Genomic DNA, 21,818 nt, shown 5'->3' with positions numbered 1-21,818 from the left:
CCAGTTTGCAAGATACTAAAGATATTCTTCATCCTTTAATCCATTAGAGCAGTGGTTCTCAACCTTCCTAAAGCCATGACCCTTTAATACAGTTCCTCATGTTGTGGTGACCCCCAATCATAAAATTATTTTCTTTGCTACTTTATAACCATAATTTTGCTACTGTTAATGAATCGTAATGTAAATATGTTTTCCGATGGTCTTAGATTCTACAACAGCGATTCTCAATCTGTGGGTCATGGCAGGTTCATTAACAGTAGCAAAATTACAGTTATGAAGTAGCAACGAAAATAATTTTATGGTTGGGAGTCACCACAACATGAGGAACTGTATTAAAGAGTTGCAGCATTAGAAAGGTTGAGAACCACTGCATTAGAGTACGGCTCTTGGCCCTCACTATTCTACTAACACTGTTCAGCGAAAGGTCAACTGTTACCTGCTAGTTGACAAACCCATTTGTCTACTTTCCCTTGGTATTCTACTTATCTTTCTGCAGGATGTGTGTCTGCTGACTTGCTCCATTCTGAAATTTTCTCCACCCCCAGTCTTCTCGGTATCCCTTTGGCTACTTCTTCTTTTCCCTTTCTGACCATTTTCCCCCTGGGTCTTGGGTTGATTCCTACATTTGCCTCTTAAACATTATAATCCCCAAACTCACTAATCTTGGCCTTCTTCACTTCTCATTGGACATACTCTTCCTGGGTGATCCCAAGGTTTCTATAATCATATATATGCAGATGTCCTCCAAATCTTTAATCTCCAGCCTCAACCTCTCTTGCTGGTGTGTGTGTAATTATGTAACCCTCTACTTAAAAACCTCTGCTGTCTCTTCGCTGTTGCAACAAATTTGTCTGCATTGCCACTGCACCCTTCCATATATATCCCCACTGCATGTATCTGCCATTTCCTTTATCTGAAATGCCCATTCATCATGTTCTTCTCCAGAAAAAACTACTATTCATCCTTCAAACACAGCTCACATGCCATTTTCATCATGAAATCTTTCTTGGATTGTCTAGGCAGTTAGTTGTTCTTTGGCAATCTGTGCATATGTATATCATTCTACTGCATATATACCTCTCTTCCCTATGAGATTCTGAGTTCCTTGCACTCCAGGGCCCTAGCACTGTTGCCCAGACCCTGATATTCTATCAAGAAATATTATTTGAATGAATTCCATGTTTTTCTTTATTTGCTTACATTACATAATTTTTCCTAGATTTGAATTACAAATAAAAACATAGTAACTTCACTATAGACAAAATGGAATTTAGTTGGCCAACCTAAGATCCTAATATTTACAAATAGAAACTAAGGAACCTCATGGGAAAGAACCCATACTAAGGGAGAAAGAAGTGAAAAGCTTGGAATGAATGATCAGCTTGACCTATCAATAATAAAACAAAAATAAACATAAGACCCCAACAGACTTTGGTCATGGAAAAAGGAGGATAATACTTAGTAATCTGTGCAATCTGTCATAGGCTTATCTTTGGGCCTTGTTGTATGAAGTCAAATATTATGGATATCAAGACTGAAAGCTGGCCCAGCCAATGTGGCTAAGTGGTTGAGCATTGACCTATGAACCAGGAGGTTGTGGTATGTTTCCCAGTCAGGACACATGCCTGGATTGTGGGCTTGATCCTCAGTGTGGGACATTCAGGAGGCAGCCGATCAATGATTCTCTCTCAGTTCCTTCCTCTCTGAAATCAATAAAAATATATTTAAAAGGAAAAAAAAAGCAAACAAACAAAAAAAGAAAAACACTGAAGGCTGTTTCTCTAACAATGTCTGTAAGACTCTGAGATATAATACTGGCTCGGTACACTGGTGGAAAGATACTGAAGGAAGAGAGCGGCATTTCCCCCCACTCTGCTACTGACCGCTGTCAAGCTCTGGCACTGTGAAGGCATGACAGTGCCAGGGCTACGCAACAGCAGGTGCAGAAATGCCTGGTATTATAGGCGAAGCTAGAGGAATGGGGTGGGTGACTGTGTTTGTGAAATGGCCCCTGAGAACTCGTAGAAATGCTTCTGAGACCCCCTGTAGGCTGCTGAGGTCCTGAACATGTCTGTGGAGACAAGATCCAGGAAAATTTTTGTCTTATTATTGCTGTGAAATAGAGAGGCCTAGGAAAAAGTATGCTTTGTTTTGCTGTAAAGATATTTTTCCTAATAGTTTGTTTTTGTTCTCTGTTGAATACCATTGTTTCTTGTCCCCTATCTGTTCTCAAATGGTAAATTACACCTTCTCATTTATACTGTTATCTTGCTGATACATAAAACTAGGATCATGTGTCTCCTGAGTTTCTTCTGGTTTTTCAAATTTTGTTTTCTTGGTTGCCCCTGTGTGGTTCTAAAACCAAATTAATTTATTCTGTTTCCTGGTTTCATTTCTTTCTAATGCTACTCTTGTGTGTTTTTTTAATGTCTAGAACTATATATCAAAATCTAGTCACAGCTAGAATAGCTAAGTTAGATATCTACCTATTGCTGAGAAGCTTGTTTATATATATATATATATATATATATATATATATATATATACTTACAAAGGATAAAGAATGAAGAACTCAAGTTGGTTAAAGCAGGGGAGGCAAGTGCTAAGCATTGATAGCTATTCAGTAATTTAAACAGAGGCGGCATTGTGTATTGATATTTAAGTGTGCTTTTCACTTCTGCAAGGTGTGTGAGTGTGTGTGTGTGTGTGTGTGTGTGTGTGTGTGTGTGTGTGTATGCATGTTTTACCCTCCAAAGCTTACCTTTGATCTTATAAAGACAAAGTCAGAAATACTGATGGGCAGTTCTTTACAAAGTCAATTGTAAACGCATGGAATTTAGTACCTTAAGTGCTAACAAAGGCTGTAACAAAGAAGGTACAGAAAGATTTGGCAAATTCATAGAGGATAGATCCATAGTAGGTTATTAAGGAAAACTGAGATGGTCCTTTACCCACTAAGTTTCTAGCAAGCAAGTCCACATTCTAGGGATGCAAAGGCTCTTGAGAGGTGAGGGGATGGGGAAGGTACTCTAACTCCTGCCCAAGCATACAATTCATATCTCATTATGCATATATAAGATTGTGTTGCAATTAGAATGTGTCGCAATTGATCACATACCTTACATTCATGTTTTCCCAAGTAGTATCCAAACTCCTTGAGGCAAGTGGCCTATTTGGTGTTGCATCTTCAGTACCTAACCCTGTATATGACACCCAGGAGGCAGTCACCCGAATTGCACAATTGTTGAATGAATACTGTCTATTCATCTTCCAATAATACTCATCTTCCTGATCCTAGTAGTTTTCTCCTGTAACCCATCTGTCCTCCAACTAATCATACTCAAAAGCTGAATCTCATCCTGAACTTGTGGTTACTCTTCTTCCTCTATGTTATTTCCTTTGACTAAGACAATGACAGTATTATCCCCACTCATTGTTCACATGTCTATAGGTGAAATGTATTAATAAACTTTGATCATGCTCTTCCACTGCTTAAAAGCCTTCAATATATCGCCATTGCCTACAGATTTATATGCTGACACCTTAGCATCTTATTCCAGCACTCTAGGATATGGCACCAGTCTACTTTTCCAGAATTATCTCCAAACTTTTATACTTTATAGAACTACTAGCTGTACTATTTGCTATTCTCCAAAAATACTTATTTTTTTACCTCTATTTTTCTTAAGGACATTTCATTCCACTGAAATGCTTACTATCCCCACCTCCAACTCCTACTGCTGATTTCCATTTTCATCCTTCCAAGCCTTTTTCTCTCTGTGTGTGTTTTTTTTTCTGACATATCCATTAAGTCATGATATTTCCCTTCTCTGAACTCACATAATATGATATTGGCACCTTTTGTGTAGTACCTATTATCACCTGCCTCACTCTGCAGTATTCTGTACTTTTTTATCTTTCCTACAAGACACAGGGTCTTATAACTAAGACTATCTTATTTATGCATCTTCCATCATTTGTAATATAGCACCTTTCACAGAACATATGTACGATAAATTAATGAATGTATAGGGGCTCATTTCCTAATCTCAGAGTTTGACATCAGCAAAGCTGTAATCTGGGTTGATATTCAGCCAGTATGAATTAATACAACCATGGTGGCCACTTATTGCTGTGTATATTCTGACAGGTTGGGGACTGTGCGACATCAGTTATTAATATTTTAAATATCACTCCTGATATGATAGTCTCCCTTAAAATGTCTTTTGGTGCCCTTAATAGAAACAGCGCACTCAGCTGAAATGGCCGGCGGCAATACTTGGGAGCTTCTTCTGAGTTACCTAATGTGGGTTACTCTTGGGGCGGGGACATAGGCTCAGTGTGGGAGATCTCTAATTTAGGCAACTAATTACACCATTTATTAACATTTTAACTTTCTAATAGAGAATACAGACTCTCACCTCATTTTGTTTAAATAGGGCATTGAAAACACTGCAATTAGACGCAGAATTGTAGAGCTCTGTATTTTACATACTAGTATCATTTCCATCTGCAAGTGATGCTAACCAGATGGAAAGCAGAGCAGAACATCTTTGCTATTTGAGGTGGGCTCTGATTTCAGATTTTTGTCTATTTTCTCTTATTTTACTTCACTTGGAGGAAACAGCCATTTTTTATGATTTGGTTTTATTGCTTGTATCTCACCATGTTGAAGTGGAGGTCATTAGAAAGCAAAAAGGATGCCAGTGTTGAATAAGGAAATTGTATCAATACAAAATCAATGGGATCTTGGAAAGGGGCCAAATAAGGTGCCCAAGAAAGTCAACACAAAAAAGGGGCCAGCAGGAAAAGATGGTATAGTTAGGAAAAGCAGGAAGAAGGAGGAAATCTGGAAAAGTTCCTGGTTCTGTTGGTTATAGAAAGGGGCAAACAGGCGGGAGAGTTTTGAGCAGACTTGTCTACTCTGTGCCTGCCTTTCCCTCTCTCTTTCTCCAAGATGCTTCATCAATCATTGCTGCTGCCTGCCTTCTAGTTTCTTTTTACCACTGGACATTTGCATTGGCTGCTGCCACTTGGAATGATTGCCAGGGCTAAATAGGCTGATATTTTTGACCCTCTGTGCTCCTGGAGGCACTCCAGCTACAAACCAAAAGAGAGCCCAATTTAGATTACTTGGAAAAAGTACTGTAAATTTATGCCATTTCTGAATATATTCTTGGTGTTTCACAGTTGACAACACAATATTCCCTGGAGTGCCAAACTCACAGAAACCCCATAGAACGATCACTCTCTACTAGTAGTCTTTCTAGAGTCAGTCTGAGGTGTGAGACTAATCAGACAGGGGGCTCAGAAAATGTATTTTTAAAATAAACAGACTGGAGAGATGATGGCAAATCTTTTAAGGCACAGAATAACTTTTACTTATCAGCTGCTTAACAGAGAACTGAATTGATGTACAAATTATTTCAGTTTGCTTTCCACTGACTATTAATGTTCTGATAATTTGAGAAAAAGCAGTGAAGGTTTCTGTTTTCATTGAGAGATGAAAAGGGCCCAATAGCATTCTAGAACATTCTCATTTTGCAGACAAAGACTGAGGAAATGGAATGGCCACCTCATAATTACAGAGCAGTAATGCTCCTAACACTCTGCCAAGGAGCATTACCTTAAGAAGTTAATATGAGCTTATAAATAAGGATTTTAATTTTATTTCCTCCTGGCTTCCCCTTTTTTTGTAGCCCATCTTCAATGTCTTCAGTCACACAAAATAGTCTTATAATCCAACCAAAACACTTCTCTCCTCTCAAGCATATATTATCTTCAAGAAGATGACTATAACTTATACTGTCTTCTGCCATTGCCAAAAGCTACCGGAATATCTCTGCACTGAGCTCCATTTCTTTCACTGGTTTGTTGGAGTACAATGGTTTTGAGAGGCACTGATTTGCATTCTAATGATATATGATAGTTTCCAGTCCAGATTCAGAATATTTTTTTGAGTTGCAAGTTATTCAAGGCAAATCTTATAAGTCTAAATGAAGTAGAGTTTACATATTTACTATTAATTTTCCTTTTTTATTTACTTCTCTATATAGCTTTTATAGTCCATGAAGAGGACATTTCAAATTAGCATGCTTAATTTATTCTTCTACTTTAAGAAAGATATGATCTAAAAAAAATTGAAGAACTTACTTAGAAGAGATGGCCAGCTCAGTCTATTTGGATTATACTGAGTGGAACTCCTATTTACCTCCGCCAAAGGGTATAAACAGAGAAGGCAGACAACTCTCTAGTTACACTTGAGTGAGGGAAGTTGTTTTTATGTTTCTAATTCTCTTGAGATCAACTTTCATTGTGTGGCTTTGTTACTAAAACACACAAACATGGGTTTCAATGCTTGGGACTCTCAGGGATATTAGATCATCTGTGACTCTCCTCTCTTTGTTAACATGGAGAATGGACTGTACTGCAAAGCCACAGCAGCCTCTAGGAAAAAACATTATCTCTGTTTCCTTACCTGTAAATAGCTAATGTGTTATCCTCAGGGCCAATTACTTTTAATGATTTAATTACATTTATGGTTTTTAAAGCACACCTTCCACCCAAACCATGCGCTCAGGAAATAACAATTAAAATATTTAATATTAAACACAGTGGGAGCTCTTGTTTCAGAATGTTTTTTGCAAAGTCTATAGCTATTTGAAGATACTTTTACCAGGTTGAAACTTGCAATCATGGAGATAGAGAAGCCTGCTGAGACTTCACACATGAACTGAGATCAAGTGTTAAACATTTTCCAGGGCCAAGTTTTTCTGTTTGGTGTGTGTGTGGGGGGGTGGGGGGGTGGAGAGGCGAGTCCTTGGCTCTGAACATTCACATTTGACAATCCCAGTGAGGTTAAAGGGGTCTTACCTGGATTCCTGGGAATCCGCTTCCTGCGGTCTCTGAATGCTGCACCTGATTGTAGGGCTTCTAGAAGATTATCCATCACACCAGTCTCATCACCCTCTGGAGGGAAGGAGAAATCAGAATTAATCTTGGAGCAATTAAAGTTAAACTACAGGAAAATAAAGGAAAAAAACTCCTGTCAGATTTACATAATACCCCTAAATTAAAGACATATATCTGTTTTAACATAATGGATCCTGTCAGTTTCTGGCACCACTGCCTACTTTGCTTATTACGCACCATTAAGCAAAATTCATGCCAATCCCACTGTTCTTTCAACTTAAAGACCTTGTCTTTTGTATTATTGATGACATGCTCAGTATGCAAATAAACAGTAGCTGATCAGCTATGGCTGCTTCCTGTTAAGATTCTTATAAGATATTCCTAAGCAAGAAACCACTGACCCGGCTTAATGCAATCAATGCACAGGGTGTGATTTGATGAAGCGGAGTTACACAAGGTTAAATACTGATTGTATTAATACCTTCAGCATTCAACCATCATCTGCGATTATCTCCAAAGACACTATTTGCAAAAACACATTTGCATTCAATTGCTATCTAACCCATATCCCTTCCCCATTTCAAAATGCTGACATTGTTAAAGAAGAAAAAAAGGTGACCACATCATCTGAAAGGCCACATTTTACATTTGAGAAACATTAGCCAGACTCTACTCATCCCTTTTAGAATGCTGCTGTGTTTCTAAGCTTTTCCTAAGAGAAAGAACTGTTAAGAATCCATGGGTGAGTACTCAAAAAATATTTCTGGAAATTCCTAATGGCAATGTATGTAGAACATTCCACCTTTGACAACTCTGGCCATCAAAAACACTTTAAGATTTGTTAGAGCATTTGTCTCAAGGTGTCAATTGCCAGAAACTCTCTACTGCACTGTGGCTAATGCACAGGCAATGAAAAGGACCTAACAAGATAGTTAATGTATATGGAAGCTAAATGTGTAGGTTTGGGGTAGAGGGCACTGATAGGAGGGTTAAGAGAAGCAAAAGTGAGGAATGAGCAGAAACCGGTTTGGCTCAGTGGATAGAGGGTTGGCCTGTGGACTGAAAGGTCCCAGGTTCCATTCCAGTCAAGGGCATGTACCTTGGTTGTGGGCACATCCCAAGTAGGGGGTGTGCAAGAGGCAGCTGATCAATGTCTCTCTCTCATCAATGTTTCTAACTCTGTATCCCTCTCTTCCTCTCTGCAAAAATGCAATAAAAAATATATTTTTTTTAAAAGTGAGGAATGAGGAAAAAGAAATTGTTTCTAATGCTATTCACAAGTTAAATTTAAGTCCAACTTGTTTAAAGAATTGACTATGGGGTATCAGGTGACAGAAAGAAAATATTCTCTTATGGGGCAAGAACAAGCTAAAATATTTATGAGTATGCTGTTCCTCTAACCCAGCGTTTTTCAACTGCTGTTCCGCGGCACACTAGTGTGCCGCGAGATGTTGCCTGGTGTGCCGTAGGTGCAGACAAGACAAGAATTTTATAATTTTTCACTATTTTGTTTACTTAATATTTCATAATAAAGTAATTATAAAATACTTTCTTTGTGTTTATTTGATTCCTATTCAAGAGAATTACTTTATATATAGTCAATATAGGCACAGAGTTAAATTTTTTAACATTTTCTAATGGTGGTGTGCCTCGTGATTTTTTTCATGAAACAAGTGTGCCTTTGCCCAAAAAAGGTTGAAAAACACTGCTCTAATCTGACATGGCGTTAATGTTATGATCACTGATTCTAAAGTGAATTCTCTAATACAGGATATTGAATGGGGAACAAAAAGGGAAACAGAGGTCCTCTGGTATAATACATGGCAAAAATAGGAAAAATAAAAAGAAAGTAGAATCCTAGTGACCAAAGAGAGAAAGGGGATTGTGCACTTTTTGGAAGGCTGCGGATATTTGAACAAACCCCTGCTCTTTACAATAGGAAAAAAAAAAAAAAAAAAAAAAAAAAGAGGAACTGAAAGTATTTGGGTGTGACTGGAATGCATCTAGGAAAATTAAATTTTATGCAGGAGGCACTTGACCTTTGTTGTATCTTTTAATCTGCCTAGCAACACTGTGCAATTGGTATTCTCTGTTTTTCAGCTGGGGATACTAAAACTTAGAAACTTGTTTCAGATCACACTGACAGCATGTGGAAGGTCTAGGAATGAATCCAGATCAATCTGCCACCAAGACCAGCCCTGTTTGCATGACAGGCAGGAGATGAATGGACTAGGCCTATGGTGGTCAGATGATGAAACATCATAATCTTATGATCTAGTTTGGGCATTATTCTATAAACCAGCACTGTCCAATAGTTATATAATGCATGCCATAAATGTGAGCCATGTAGATAGTTTTAATTTTTCTAGTAGCCATATTTTAAAAAAGCAAAAAAACCCCCCCAAAAAACAGGTGAAATTAATTTGAATATGTTATGTAAATATTTAACTCAATATATACAATAATTACATATTTTACATCTATTTTCTCAGACTAAATATTGAAAATCTAGTGGGTTTATTTCAGCACAATTTACTCCAGATTAGCTACATTTCAAGTACTCAATAGCTATTGATATATTGGCTCCTGACTACTATATTAGGCAGTATAGCCATAAGTGATTGGAGGTGACTTGGTCAGATATATGCTTTAGAAAGACCTGTCAGACAGCACTGTGGTAGAAGACAAGATGGCACAACAGGAGGCAGGAAGATGTTTAGGAGTATAAGCTAATTGTCTCAGTAGGAGAGAAAGGACTAAACGAAGGGGTCAGCAGAGTGAATGGAGAGAGTGGATATTATGAAGGTATTAATACTGTCAATAGGACCTAGCTGGGCTGCTGATGTCAAGGGGAAGGAAGGGATGGAAGCTAGATAACCAGGGATAAACAGGTTGAGAAAATGTGACAATTTTTTTGAGATTATTTTTTAAGGAATAGCTCAGTAGAGATATCCAATAAAAGTTAGAAATATGAGCCTGGAACCCAGGAGTGAAGACTGAGTTGGAACTGAAAGATCTGAGGGCTTGTGGAAGACAGATGAGATTACCCTGAGATATATGAGATGAGGAGGGGACACAGTATGCAATTCCTGAGGACCCCAATCTATATTATAGAAGGCCTGTGGCAGTAATGCTGTAATGACCAGTCATCAGGATGTTCACTGATGAGTCTCCCTGCACAGCGGGTCTGGGATCTCGTGTGATTACACACTCAGGGCCTCTAGTTTTTGTTTTTTTGTTTTTTTTAAATATATTTTATTGTTTTTTTACAGAGAGGAAGAGAGAGGGATAGAGAGTTAGAAACATCGTTGAGAATCATTGATCAGCTGCCTCTTGCACACCCCCTACTGGGAATGTACCTGCAACCAAAGGTACATGCCCTTGACCAGAATCGAACCTGGGACCCTTCAGGCTGATGCTCTATCCACTGAGCCAAACCGGTTTCGGCTGGGCCTCTAGTTTTTAATAAGAAGTCAGAAGAAGCAGAACTGTAAAGAAGACATGGATGGAATTTTTAGAGTTATAGAAGCACAACCAAAAGAGAGCCACAGTACAACTGAATTGAATTGTCCTTATAAAAATAGTCATTATAAAGATCATGTAGAAAATGAATATATGTATACAAGTGAAAACAACAGAATACAAAACAGCATGCATTTATGATTTTACATAAATAATGCGCAAAACTGAAAAAATTTATAACATAATGACATCATGGATACCATTTCAATAAAATTCTTTAATGCTATCATATTGTATACAGATAAAAATATGAAAAACAAGTGTGACATAGAGAGAAATTTTAAAAAATCCTCTTCTTAATTTAGTGGTTGTCATCTGACAACACTGATCAAAATATAATGTTTGACCATTGTTTCTGAACTTTTTTTTCATTATCATACCCCTCTCCCCATGGAACTATTTTAGACATCTTTTTCCTAGTCTCCCATTATTAACATTTAATACATCACAGATATACTACATATCTGTTTATGTATTGTGGCTCTTTGGAGCCTTGTAATATCTAAGATTTTTCTCTGCCCACGTCCCCAAGAAAAAATATTCACCCCCTTAGGGGTGCTACTGTCCCTGCTGAGAAGGTATATGCTAAACGGTTGTTGTTTTTTTTAAATGCCAGGTCTTTGTGAACATCACTGATGTATTAAAATAAAGAAATGTAGGTTCCAGTCCACCATTACTTTTTCATTTGCTTCATGAGAACTTTCAAAGGAGCTGAGAGATTTTCATGAAGTGTCTGACACTAAAGAATGAAGGTTATATGATTATATCATAGAACTGATTTATATTTCAGTTAGTCTTCCTAAAACAAAATGGAAGCCAACATGATCATTTGAAAGACATTATCCTTCATTTTAAATAAATTTCAGGGAAATTTGGTATGTCATTGAATTGTGTAAGGTTGGCAGCTCACTTAGAATTTCAAGTTCATAGAATCATTCATTCTACTTACATGTGGTTAGCAATAAGTAGCTGGAATTTTTGTTTGTTTTTAATTTTTTGATCTATGTGATCAAACTGGGGAAAAATATCTTTTAAGTGTGTTTCTTTTTTAAAGGGAAAATAGTTTTTACTTTTTGAGTTACATAGAAAAAATGTGCTTTCTTACAATTTACAATACCTATTTTACTGAGCAAAAGACTTATCAGAGAAAATTATTAATGCTTTTTTGCCACTAGAATGGTAACATATAGGCATGTCTGAGAAGTAGCAATTCAGAGATAACTTTCTAATCTTTCCTCATGAAACAAGATCACAGACAGTATTAAGGGGCTGAGTAGGTAGTACGAAGGCCTGTGGGCTCTGTGTGAGCTACACATCTTTTGGTAAAATGAAAGGTAGGATTTTACCTTGTGTTTCATGTTTCCAACAATGTTGGTCATTCAGTGGGTTCTGAATGCTTGCTGATCTCAGTTTTCAGCATCAACATTTACCTCTATTGTATTGACTTAATTTCCTCAGGAGAGTTTGGAGATGCTACTGATTGAAATTAGCACTAGGTGAATTAATGATCTCTGTTATACCTCTGTATAAGGCTATTCCCCGATGTCTAGCACAAATTTATTTAGTGGCCATTCTCTATGGGTTTCTCAATTTCTGCATATTTTGTGAGTACAGGAGTTGATGGCCTTCGTTTGAAACTATATTTTTAAGGATGTTTTTTATAGTGTACAGCCTTGAAAGACATAATGTCTCCCTCCAGAGCAGAGGGCAGGTCTGTTTGATTTCAAAACATTATATTTCCCTGTAGGGCAGATGTCAGGCAGGTTTTCTTTTAGTCCATTTAAAATACTGGGTTCTCTATGCCTGGCTTCCTCAGCTGTGACACAAAACAACTGTGTGCATAGCTTCCACCTGGGCCCACTTTGGCATCTCCCCTTGGGAGCTGGAAGGCAAGGGAAAGCAATATGAACATGAAGCTCACACTGCTTGCTGTACAATGAGTTCTGTGTCTCTGACCCTAGATCTTGTGTCTTCTGCCAACATACCTGGAACTATTATAGACTGACTTTTTAGCATGTCAATAAATTCAAAGACTATACAGTATTTGAAAATACTCTGAGCCCTCCTTTTTAAGCATTATTAATTAGAACACCCCTTATTATTCTATGAACCTAAACACATGGTGCTTGGACTTCCTCATTAACTAAGACAACAGTCCAGTTCATTACTCCTCAAAAATGACAAAACTAAAGCCAATACTATAAATACTAAAAATCATTTCATAAGATCCCAACAACCTGGGCATAATGGCTTTAATTCACTATTACACAGCCTCCTTGAAATCTCTATTGTTTAATTAAGGATTTCTGGAAAAGTTGAGCTGTTCAAAGTTGAAGAAGTTGCCATCAACCAATCAATGTAAAGGGACCCAAAATAAGCCAAAGGCTTTTTGCTGATGGTAGGACCCTAAGTAAGATAATACTTATATAGATTAAGTAATTTTTAAAACTAAATCTGTGCTCTCTGTGAGAAAGACTCATGGAAGAATTGGGAATTAAGTATCTGAAAACAATAAATTAAAAAGGCTGGGTAATGACTGGTTTCAGGACAGTAAAATCTAGACTTATTGACTCCTAGCACACTCACAAGGGGATGTATTCACCCACTTGCTGTGTGTGTGTGTATAAATTTACAAATATTGTAACGCACAGTTAAGTGTATAGTTTGGTGAGTTTTGACAAGTAGCTTCACTCATATAATCACCACCGTAATCAAGATATTGAACATTTACATCACCCCCAATTAGTTATCTCTTGCTCCCACTATTCAGAGGCAACCTCTGCTCTGATTTCTACCATCATATATTAATTTTGCCTATTCATATCATATAATTTTAAGAGAGTAAACTGTGTTGAGATAATTTTGAATCAGTGTAGCTACCTATAATTAAATATATTTAGTGTACTTGATAAACCATGAGGACAGCAACTGAATTGAAAGGTACAGGAGTTTAGTTGGATAGGTAAGGTCAGAGCAAAGTCCTAAAGGGACTTGGATATCAAATAAAGAAGTTTAAACATGCTTCAAGTGACTCTGAAAAGTCATTGGTAGATCTTCAGCAAGATAGTGATGTGATAAAGGTGACATTTAAGATCAGCATCACAGTAGTATGCAAAATGGACCAGAGTGTGAAAAAAATGAATTATACATAGGACATAATTTAATTTGCAGTGACAAATATTATTCTGCCTAACCCTGAGCAAAGTAGAATGGTTAATTTTGGCATTAACGGTAGAAGACGAAATAGAAAAGTAAAATTGGTTTTGTGAGCAAGGTCATGAGCAGTAGTAAATGGAAGCTGACAGCTTAGGAAGGCAGTGGTAAGTGGAGTGCAAGAAAAATCAAGGTTATATTCAATCTTTTTTACACTATCTATTATGGTCCAGATTAAGACCATGCCACAAGATGTATGGATTTGTAGATGACACAAAACCAGAAGACTACTCAGTTATCAAAGAAGAGGGAATCAAAATCCCTTCTCTAGGAATCTAATAAAAATAAAGGCACGGAGCTGAAAATAGATCTTCTAATTCAACATGAAACAATAAATGGTAATAAACTAAGCAAAAGGCAACCACAATATGATGAAGATAACACAGTGTGCTTCAGGACCTTAATACCTGAAGTGTAATTATCAACAGTAAATGAGCCAGAAATAAGCAAAATCAAACAGGTTGGTAAAGCATGGTATCAACAGACAGGACAAAAACTTGAGCGACTTGTACTGCAGTCCAAAAGTATCTATTGTAGAAAGCCTCTATCTGATGGGAGGTTTCTGTTAGTTTGCAATTTAATTAGAAATGAGTGAAGAATGGAGATTTACTTGGTAAATCAACAGATAGTAAGAAGATAATAGTTTGTGAAGTTATTTACGGCCATGAAAAGTGTTTAAGGAAATCAAGATATTATTACAAAGAGATAAGAGGGCATAAGTAGAGTGTATAAAGTTTTAAGGGAAATAATGAAGCCAGTTGCTCCTGATCAAAAGAGGAAAACTTTCAAGAGGGAAAAGAGGACACAGGAACTTAGAATAAATTATCAGAAACCACAGGATGAACTAAGGGCAGTGTAGCAATTACATTTCTGCAGCAGTTGAAAATTTGTAAAACAAAACAGAAAAATATTGTACTCCCAGGTTGAGGCCTTGCACAGTAGTGAGCACAAAAAAGCAAAATTAATCTCTGAGCAATTAAAGTTAAAATTCTAGAGGGATGTTGGTTAGATAGTTCATTCATTCTGTTATCTCCTTGCCAGAACAGGTAATTAACAGTTTCCTACAGTGAGGTAAATCATCAGATCACTGATAAACTTCAAGTATTCTTCCTTAATACTTTTAATTTAAGGTTAATGTTTTAGGTACATTTTGTCATGGAAAAGGTACCATATTAGAGTCATAAGATAAATGGATATTCCACTACAAAGTGATGAATGGTGAAGGATGGGGTGATAGCTCTCTAAATATCTACATGACAGGTACTACCTTATAAACATTTGTCAGGGGAACTGAACTGGTGAGTTAACTTTCCGGTATGTATCTACACTTTAAAGAGGAGCTTGTTAACACAAATGAATGGATTTCTAAAAGGTAGTTTCAGTGAAGAAACTTTTGGGCCAGAGACACCTTTTTTGCAGTTTGTCCATGGTAAGACAGCTTGATAGTAAACGGCAATTAAAAAATAATGTCTATGCGCATTTATTTCCCCCCAGTTTACCTATATGCTAGAAGATTGGGAAAAGAAAATCACACATTCTATAAATAAGAAAACACCCAATAAAATTGAGTGTTAACGCTTACCAGAAAACTGCTGTTGATGCCTCTAGTAAAATATCTCACATTCAATATTTTAAGTAATTAATATTTCAAAGAGACCTTTGAAATACTCTGTCTTATAAGAATCAATCATTTACTAAGGTCATGGAACACTTGTGAAGGAAAAACTGAGTAAAAACAAACTTGGAAAAATAATAAACTTAATTCAAAACCATCCACCAAAGTAAATTTAAGTTATTGTCTGAAAATCAAAATGAAAATGTCTTGCAAGTAAGAATATTAATGATATCTACCATTTATTGAGAGCATACTATGTATGTCAGGCCCTGTCCTAAGAGAGTCCTCATATGAACCTATTTTCCAGGTACAGAAACTGAGGCATATTTAAGTGAAGTAATTCACTCAAGGTTATAGCTGGGAAGTGAAAGACCAGCATTGGAACCTAAGAGGCATATCTGTAGAGCAGGGGTTGGCAAATTGGAGTCCTAGCAGTCACATCCAGACTATCAGTCGCTTTTGTACAGTCTGCATGCTAAGACTGCTTTTCACATTTCCAATGGTGTCTAAAAGATCAAAATAATATTTGTGCTACATAAAAATTTCACAAAATTCAAATTTCAGCCCATGAAATAAATTTGGCTCGTTCACAGAAGACTTAGCTTGATTGGAACAGAGCATATGCAATTCATTATATCCTGTCTATGTTGCTTTCATGCTACCATAGCAGAGCTGAGGAGCTGTGACAGAGACCTTTTGGCCTGTGAGGCCTTAGAACTTACTATCTGAACCTTTAAAGGAAAAGTGTGCTGACCCCTGATCCAGGTAGAGTACACACTGTCAACATCAACATCACACGTGAGCTCACAATCTGCTTCTGAGGTGCTGAAGGAGCTAGGCAACCTCCATATCAGACAAACAAGAGCTCGCCAAGTGGAAGGTGGGAAAAGATGTGAGCAGTCAGTGTAAGCTGACTTGAAATTGAGATGCTTCCATTTACAGGAGAAAAGCCAAGAATGAGCCAGAATGAGGAAGCAATAGTTGTATACACACTTCCATCTGGATTTGCATTGAGAAATCCTTGAAGTTCATTCCTAAAGAACAGTTACAAAAAGACTAAAATGAGCCCGCCTGCAGTGGCTCAGTGGTTGAACATCGACCCATGAACCAGGAGGTCACAGTTCGACTCCCGGTAAGAACACATGCCCTGGTTGTAGGCTTGATTCCCAGTGGGGGTGTATAGGAAACAGCCAATCAATGATCCTCTCTCATCATTGATTTTTCTCTCTCTCCATATCCCTTCTTTCTGAAATCAATTAAAAAAAACATTTAAAATTTAAAAAAAGTAAAAAAGAAAATAAAGATTTTTCAAAGGCCAATGGGAGACCTATTTTGCAAGTTTTGATTTCCTGAGAAGCAGCCTCTAGCTGCCCTGGAGTAAATTCAGCAGCTTTACAGACCTAGTTCCTTCCCTATGAACTTGATCTGGACTGCCATATCAGAATATAATACCATGAGTCATACCCTACCATCTTCATAAGAAATACAAACACAGCCTTATGGAGGAGAGGAGAGGGAAAGGGATAGTTTCAGCTTCTGCAGCACCACCATGAGGTCAAATGTGTCCTTATATCTTCCTCAGTGCCCAGCAAAGGCCTGAGGCAAGTGTGGGAATAGAAGTGGCTTTTCAGACTGTCAGACTTCAGTGGGAAGGCAGGGGAGGGATGGGGGGGGGGCGGGTAAGAAATCAACCAAAGATCTTGTATGCATGCACATAAGCATAATCAATGGACACAGACACTAGGGGGGTGAGGGCATATGCCAGGGGGTGGCGGAAGCCCAGGAAGGTCAATTGGGGGAAAAAGAAGGCATATGTACTGCTAACTGTAATACTTTAAACAATACTAATAATAATTAAAAAAAAAGAACACAAACAACATACAAAAGAACAGCCCAAATGAGAGTGAAGTCAGGCAGTTTTAACAAATGTCACACTTCAAGAAAAAATGGCAGCCCGCCACCAAGTATAAAAGTGTTGTAAATCATAACACTGATATTCTCAATTGGCTGATGCTTGGAATATAGGAAACAAACTTGATTCATCAGTTGTCAGCCCAGCTTTGTAACCAATCAGTGCTCTTCCTTCGTTCACCAGATTCTACAGTAGGCCAGCTCTCCAGCCAGATTGCTGTACAACTACAGACAGGCCCTAATAACGTAACTCCACTTTTTGCACAGAAACTGAACTGCTGTTTATCTATTTTTTAAAGGCAAACAGTCTTGGTGTGTGTATGCATGCATGTATGTGTGTGACCAACCACCTTATTTACTTAATCTTTTATTCCTCACTGGAGGATATGTTTTTATTGATGAGAGAGAGAGAGAGAGAGAGAGAGAGAGAGAGAGAGAGAGAGAGAGAGAGAGAGAGAGAGAGAGAAACATCGACTGATTGCCTCCCATATCCACTATGATCAGGGAAGGAGCATGAAACCCAGGCATGCATAACTGGTTTACTGAGAAGTCTCATCTCAGTAAAGATAAAACATCAAATTGTTTTTTTGTTTTTGTTTTTGTTTTTCTTCATCACTACTCTCAGACATGCAATGTCAAATCCCCCTTTCATGTTCCTCATTGACATCTTGGGAAGATTCTATAATTTTCTAGTTGCAGTTTTCATATTAACTTTACCTTTGCTTGCAAAGGGTTTCCTTCCCCCTTGCTGGTTAGTCTTTTGGGCCAAGTACTAGAAGAACAGAATGAGCAGCATAATCTGATCCCTCACTCATTCCCTCTCCCCTCTCATGGAGCTATTAGATACCAGTGGGTTGGGGTATTGAGGAAGGAAAAAGAAAAGAGGAATGGTCAGATAACTGGTTACAGTTATAACCCTCTTGATAAACAAGTTACATGATTTGCAAGGAACAAAGGTGAGGGTTGAATGGAAGGATGCACACAGACATATGGAGGAATAGGAACCAGATCTTAGCAGTTGTATGGGCAGCCTCATGAAGAACTGAAAATACAACCATGACTCTTAGCCTCCAGCCACAACAATAAAATACAATATACTATATACATCCAAGTTTAAATGGATGATGTTATTACTTTTGTACTTTAATGTCCATTCTCACTTACTATGAAAAAAAGAGGGAGAGAAAGAGAACCCACAAACATGATGATTGCGGGTGGTGATAGTAGAGGGCAGAGAGGGATTAATTATGATGGGAAAAAATAAAATAAATAATTAATTAAATAAACTTCCATCATTTATATCATATACTAGAGGCCAGGTGCATGGATTCATGTACCTTTGGGGTCTCTCTGCCTGGCCTGTGCCTTCTTGCAATCTCGGACCCCTCAGGAGATATTGTAGGTCCAGTGCATGGATTCAGCCTCATCTCTACAGAACAGGCTGAAGAACCCCACCAGTGCATGGGGCCTCTAACATGTATATAAGATATTTGGTTAATCTCTTCCCACCCTCCCCCATCCCTCCTTTCCTCTGAGATTCATCAGAGTGTTCCATGTTTCCATGCCTGTGTGTTGAGCATCTTCTCCCTGGTGGCCATTGTATGTCATAGCTAATAGTTGAATGGTTGGATGGTTACTTAGGCATATATATATATATATATATATATATATATATATATATACACACACACACATATATACATATACACATACATATACACATACACATACACACACACACACACACACACACACACACACATATGGACTAGGGGCTCAGTGCAGAAATCCATGCACCTTGAAAGGAACTGTGGGCTGCAAGGCTGCGGTGGGCACAAGGGCACGTCTCTGCTCATCCTCTGAGCCCCCGCCTGGCCCCTCCTGCAGTGAACCCTGGTCCTCTGTCTTCCAGCAGCCCTGCTTCCCCTGCTGCCACTCCCACATGCTGATGGTGCTGGCTCCATGTGTACCTGCTGATGGCATGAAGCCATTGGGGCCGGTGCCAGCAGTGGGTGTGAGCAGCAACTGCTGCCCCAATTGCCCCTCAAGAGCAGGGAGGTGGAGAAGCCCTTAGGAGCAATTGGGGCTGACAGCCACCGCTTGCACCTACTGACTGAGCTGAGTGGTTGGGACCAGCATCGGGTGCCAGCATCAGGTGCAAGCAGTGGCTTCGGCACCTGCTGCGGGTGTGAGCAGAGCTGGTGCCGCCAGCTGGTATGAGTGGCGGCTCCAGCAGTGAGTGTGAGTGGGGCCTTCGCTGGCAGCAGGTGCAAGAAGTGGCTGTTGGCCCTCAACATCCCTCAGGAATAGGGAGAGGTTGAGTAGACCAGAGGAATGATTGGAGCTGGCAGCCACTGCTTGCACCTGTTAATGGCACTGAGAGATTGGGGTTGGCACCAGAAACAGCTGTGTGACCGCAGCATGTGGTAGCAAAGAATTTTCAGTAATCACCAGAGGCTCACCCCAATGACAGTGACCGGCGACCTGCCTTGGTCTGGTGCCCACGCTCACCTGCTTCACCATCCCTCCCTGGCTGACACCTGCCATGTTCCGTGTGCACTCCCTAGTGGTCAGTGCACGTTATAGCAACCGGTTGTTCTGTTCAGCCTTTCGGTCTATTTGCATATTATTATATAGGATTGTTTTATGAAGTATCTACGTTGCTTTCTAGATATTATTGTGTAACTACTGTTTGTAATTATAGTTATGTTTTTATTGAAATGGACAGAACTGTGGTCAGAGACAGACTTGCAAATAGGCACCTAATTTCTCACTTAGGTTTAAGGAGAAAAGACTTCCAATTTCAAATTTGTTCAACCATGTCTCTTGTTGGGATAGTAGGCTCCAGAGAGGAAAAGCAGGGAAGGCTAGACACAGTTAATTAGTACTGCTTCAATCATTCCCTCAGCACATTGCTTTAGTTTTTAATTTACTCCTTCAAGCTTTCACACACAACCACTGGATGATTACTTGGTGGATAGCCATGTGCAAAACCGAGAATGGCAATGCATCCTCTTAAGGTTACATTGCTGCAAATAAGTAAGTTGTATATTTCTTTCTCTATGTGATCTAATTTGAAAATTAAGAGAAGTTTTGGCTAATAAAGAGCCTTTCTGGTCAATCCACGTAAAAATGAAATACTCTCTAAAAATCTCTACTTGTTTGATAGGCAATATATCTGTAGAAAAGAGAGAAAAATATTACAACTTTTTGGCCCCTAGAACACTAATTTAATAGAACACCCTAATTTTTATGTTATACTTTGGGCATGGCTCAAGCATTTACTGAAGTAAAAAATCTTCCATTTATAGAAACAAGTTATTTTTCTAGTCTTTATACTGATAAATATGTTATAAAAATGAAATTGCTTGGTTTTATTAAATAAAGGATATTTAAGACTGTGGTTATTTTGCTTGTCCACTGAAAAGTAAGATTTTTTAATATTCTTATTTTTCCTCTTTAAGATTAGTAAAAAAATATTCAAAATCAAATATCTGTTACTCATCAAAAATGGGGTTAAAAAGTGGCACCTGCCAAAAGGGTGGAGAGTAAGGAGGTTACTAAATGGTTCTTGGCAAATATTTAGGACTCGGTGGTATTTTGTTCTTTTTACGATTTGCTCACCTAGGTCCCAGTGAAATCTTTGCATACTACCTGATTTCATTCGACTGTTTATTTCCTACTCATAACCGGCACATCCACAGGGGGAAACTGCAGTCCACAAAGAATCTGCAAGGACAATTTTTCACTCCATTTCTGTGGCAGCTGGTGATTTTCAGTATAAGGGAAATTTATTCTTATCCTTTAGACCAGGGGTGGGGAACATCTGGCCAGTGAAATCATTTGGTCTGGCCCTGCCAAATTAGGGGTGAGTTAATTAAATATTTGACCAAATATAGCAAACTAATTTTTTAGTTGATAATTTTGTATGGCCCATGAATTATGTTGCAAATATCCAACAGGTTATTGGATATTGGCAGACAAAAGGTTTCCCACCCCTGCTTTAGAAGGAACACAGTATATAGGGAAACCGGGTGTTCAATAGGACTAGGATTTTCTATTTCCAGAAAAGAACGCATCATGATATTTTAAAGCAATTACCTATCTTGGGAGGCATTAAAAATATAATTATATTTGTTTTGGCAACAAATCACTCACATTAGCACTGTCTTTAATAAAAAAGGAAAATAATATTGAGAAAATCTATTTATTGCTGCAATCTTCTTTGTAGCCTGTCTAAAGGAGGCTATTTAATGCATCCTGAAATGGAGAGTAAACCGAGGAAGAAGTCACTTCCACCTCAGGGCCAAACCTGAAGAGGTCAACGCATGCTGGATGAATTAATCATCTTCATTTAAGAGGTGATTTGGAAACCATTGGCTCTGGAAAATTTGTCAACATGTAGCTCTATCCAAGATATGAGATGGTATCTTTAAATCTCATTAGAATGACCAGGGCATATTCATTTAGAACAAAAATAAAGAAATGATACATTAAACAGCCACACTACACTTTCTCTGAAGAAATACTTGCCAATAGAACTGTGTCCACAGGGGACCAGGCTACTGATTAGGTGACTTCATTAAGGCCTGTTTCCCAGGGCAGCTCTGCATGAACCGAGACAAGGTTTCCTATTTGAAATCTC

The 21,818-nt window shown here is 38.2% G+C and overlaps 1 protein-coding gene across 7 annotated transcripts in view; it reads right to left on the bottom strand.

The window, feature by feature from the left end:
* The window catches only part of DIAPH2 (diaphanous related formin 2), a 942,260-nt gene that overhangs the window by 160,524 nt on the left and 759,918 nt on the right, over nucleotides 1-21,818 (bottom strand). For 4 of the 7 annotated variants that reach the window (XM_084870674.1, XM_084870677.1, XM_084870675.1 and 1 more), the window contains one exon: nucleotides 6,874-6,969. In XM_084870674.1, the coding sequence (XP_084726800.1) occupies nucleotides 6,874-6,969 (96 nt within the window). Of the gene's footprint in view, nucleotides 1-4,843; nucleotides 5,101-6,873; nucleotides 6,970-21,818 lie in introns of those variants that run through there. The other 3 variants (XM_084870673.1, XM_084870672.1, XM_084870671.1) reach the window with 3 other exon arrangements.

This window comes from Pipistrellus hanaki, assembly GCF_964339955.1.
Source record: "Pipistrellus hanaki genome assembly, chromosome: X".
Lineage (NCBI taxonomy): Eukaryota > Metazoa > Chordata > Mammalia > Chiroptera > Vespertilionidae > Pipistrellus > Pipistrellus hanaki.
The sequence above is the reverse complement of the archived record's forward strand: the minus strand, read 5'-3'. Positions and strand labels throughout refer to the sequence as shown.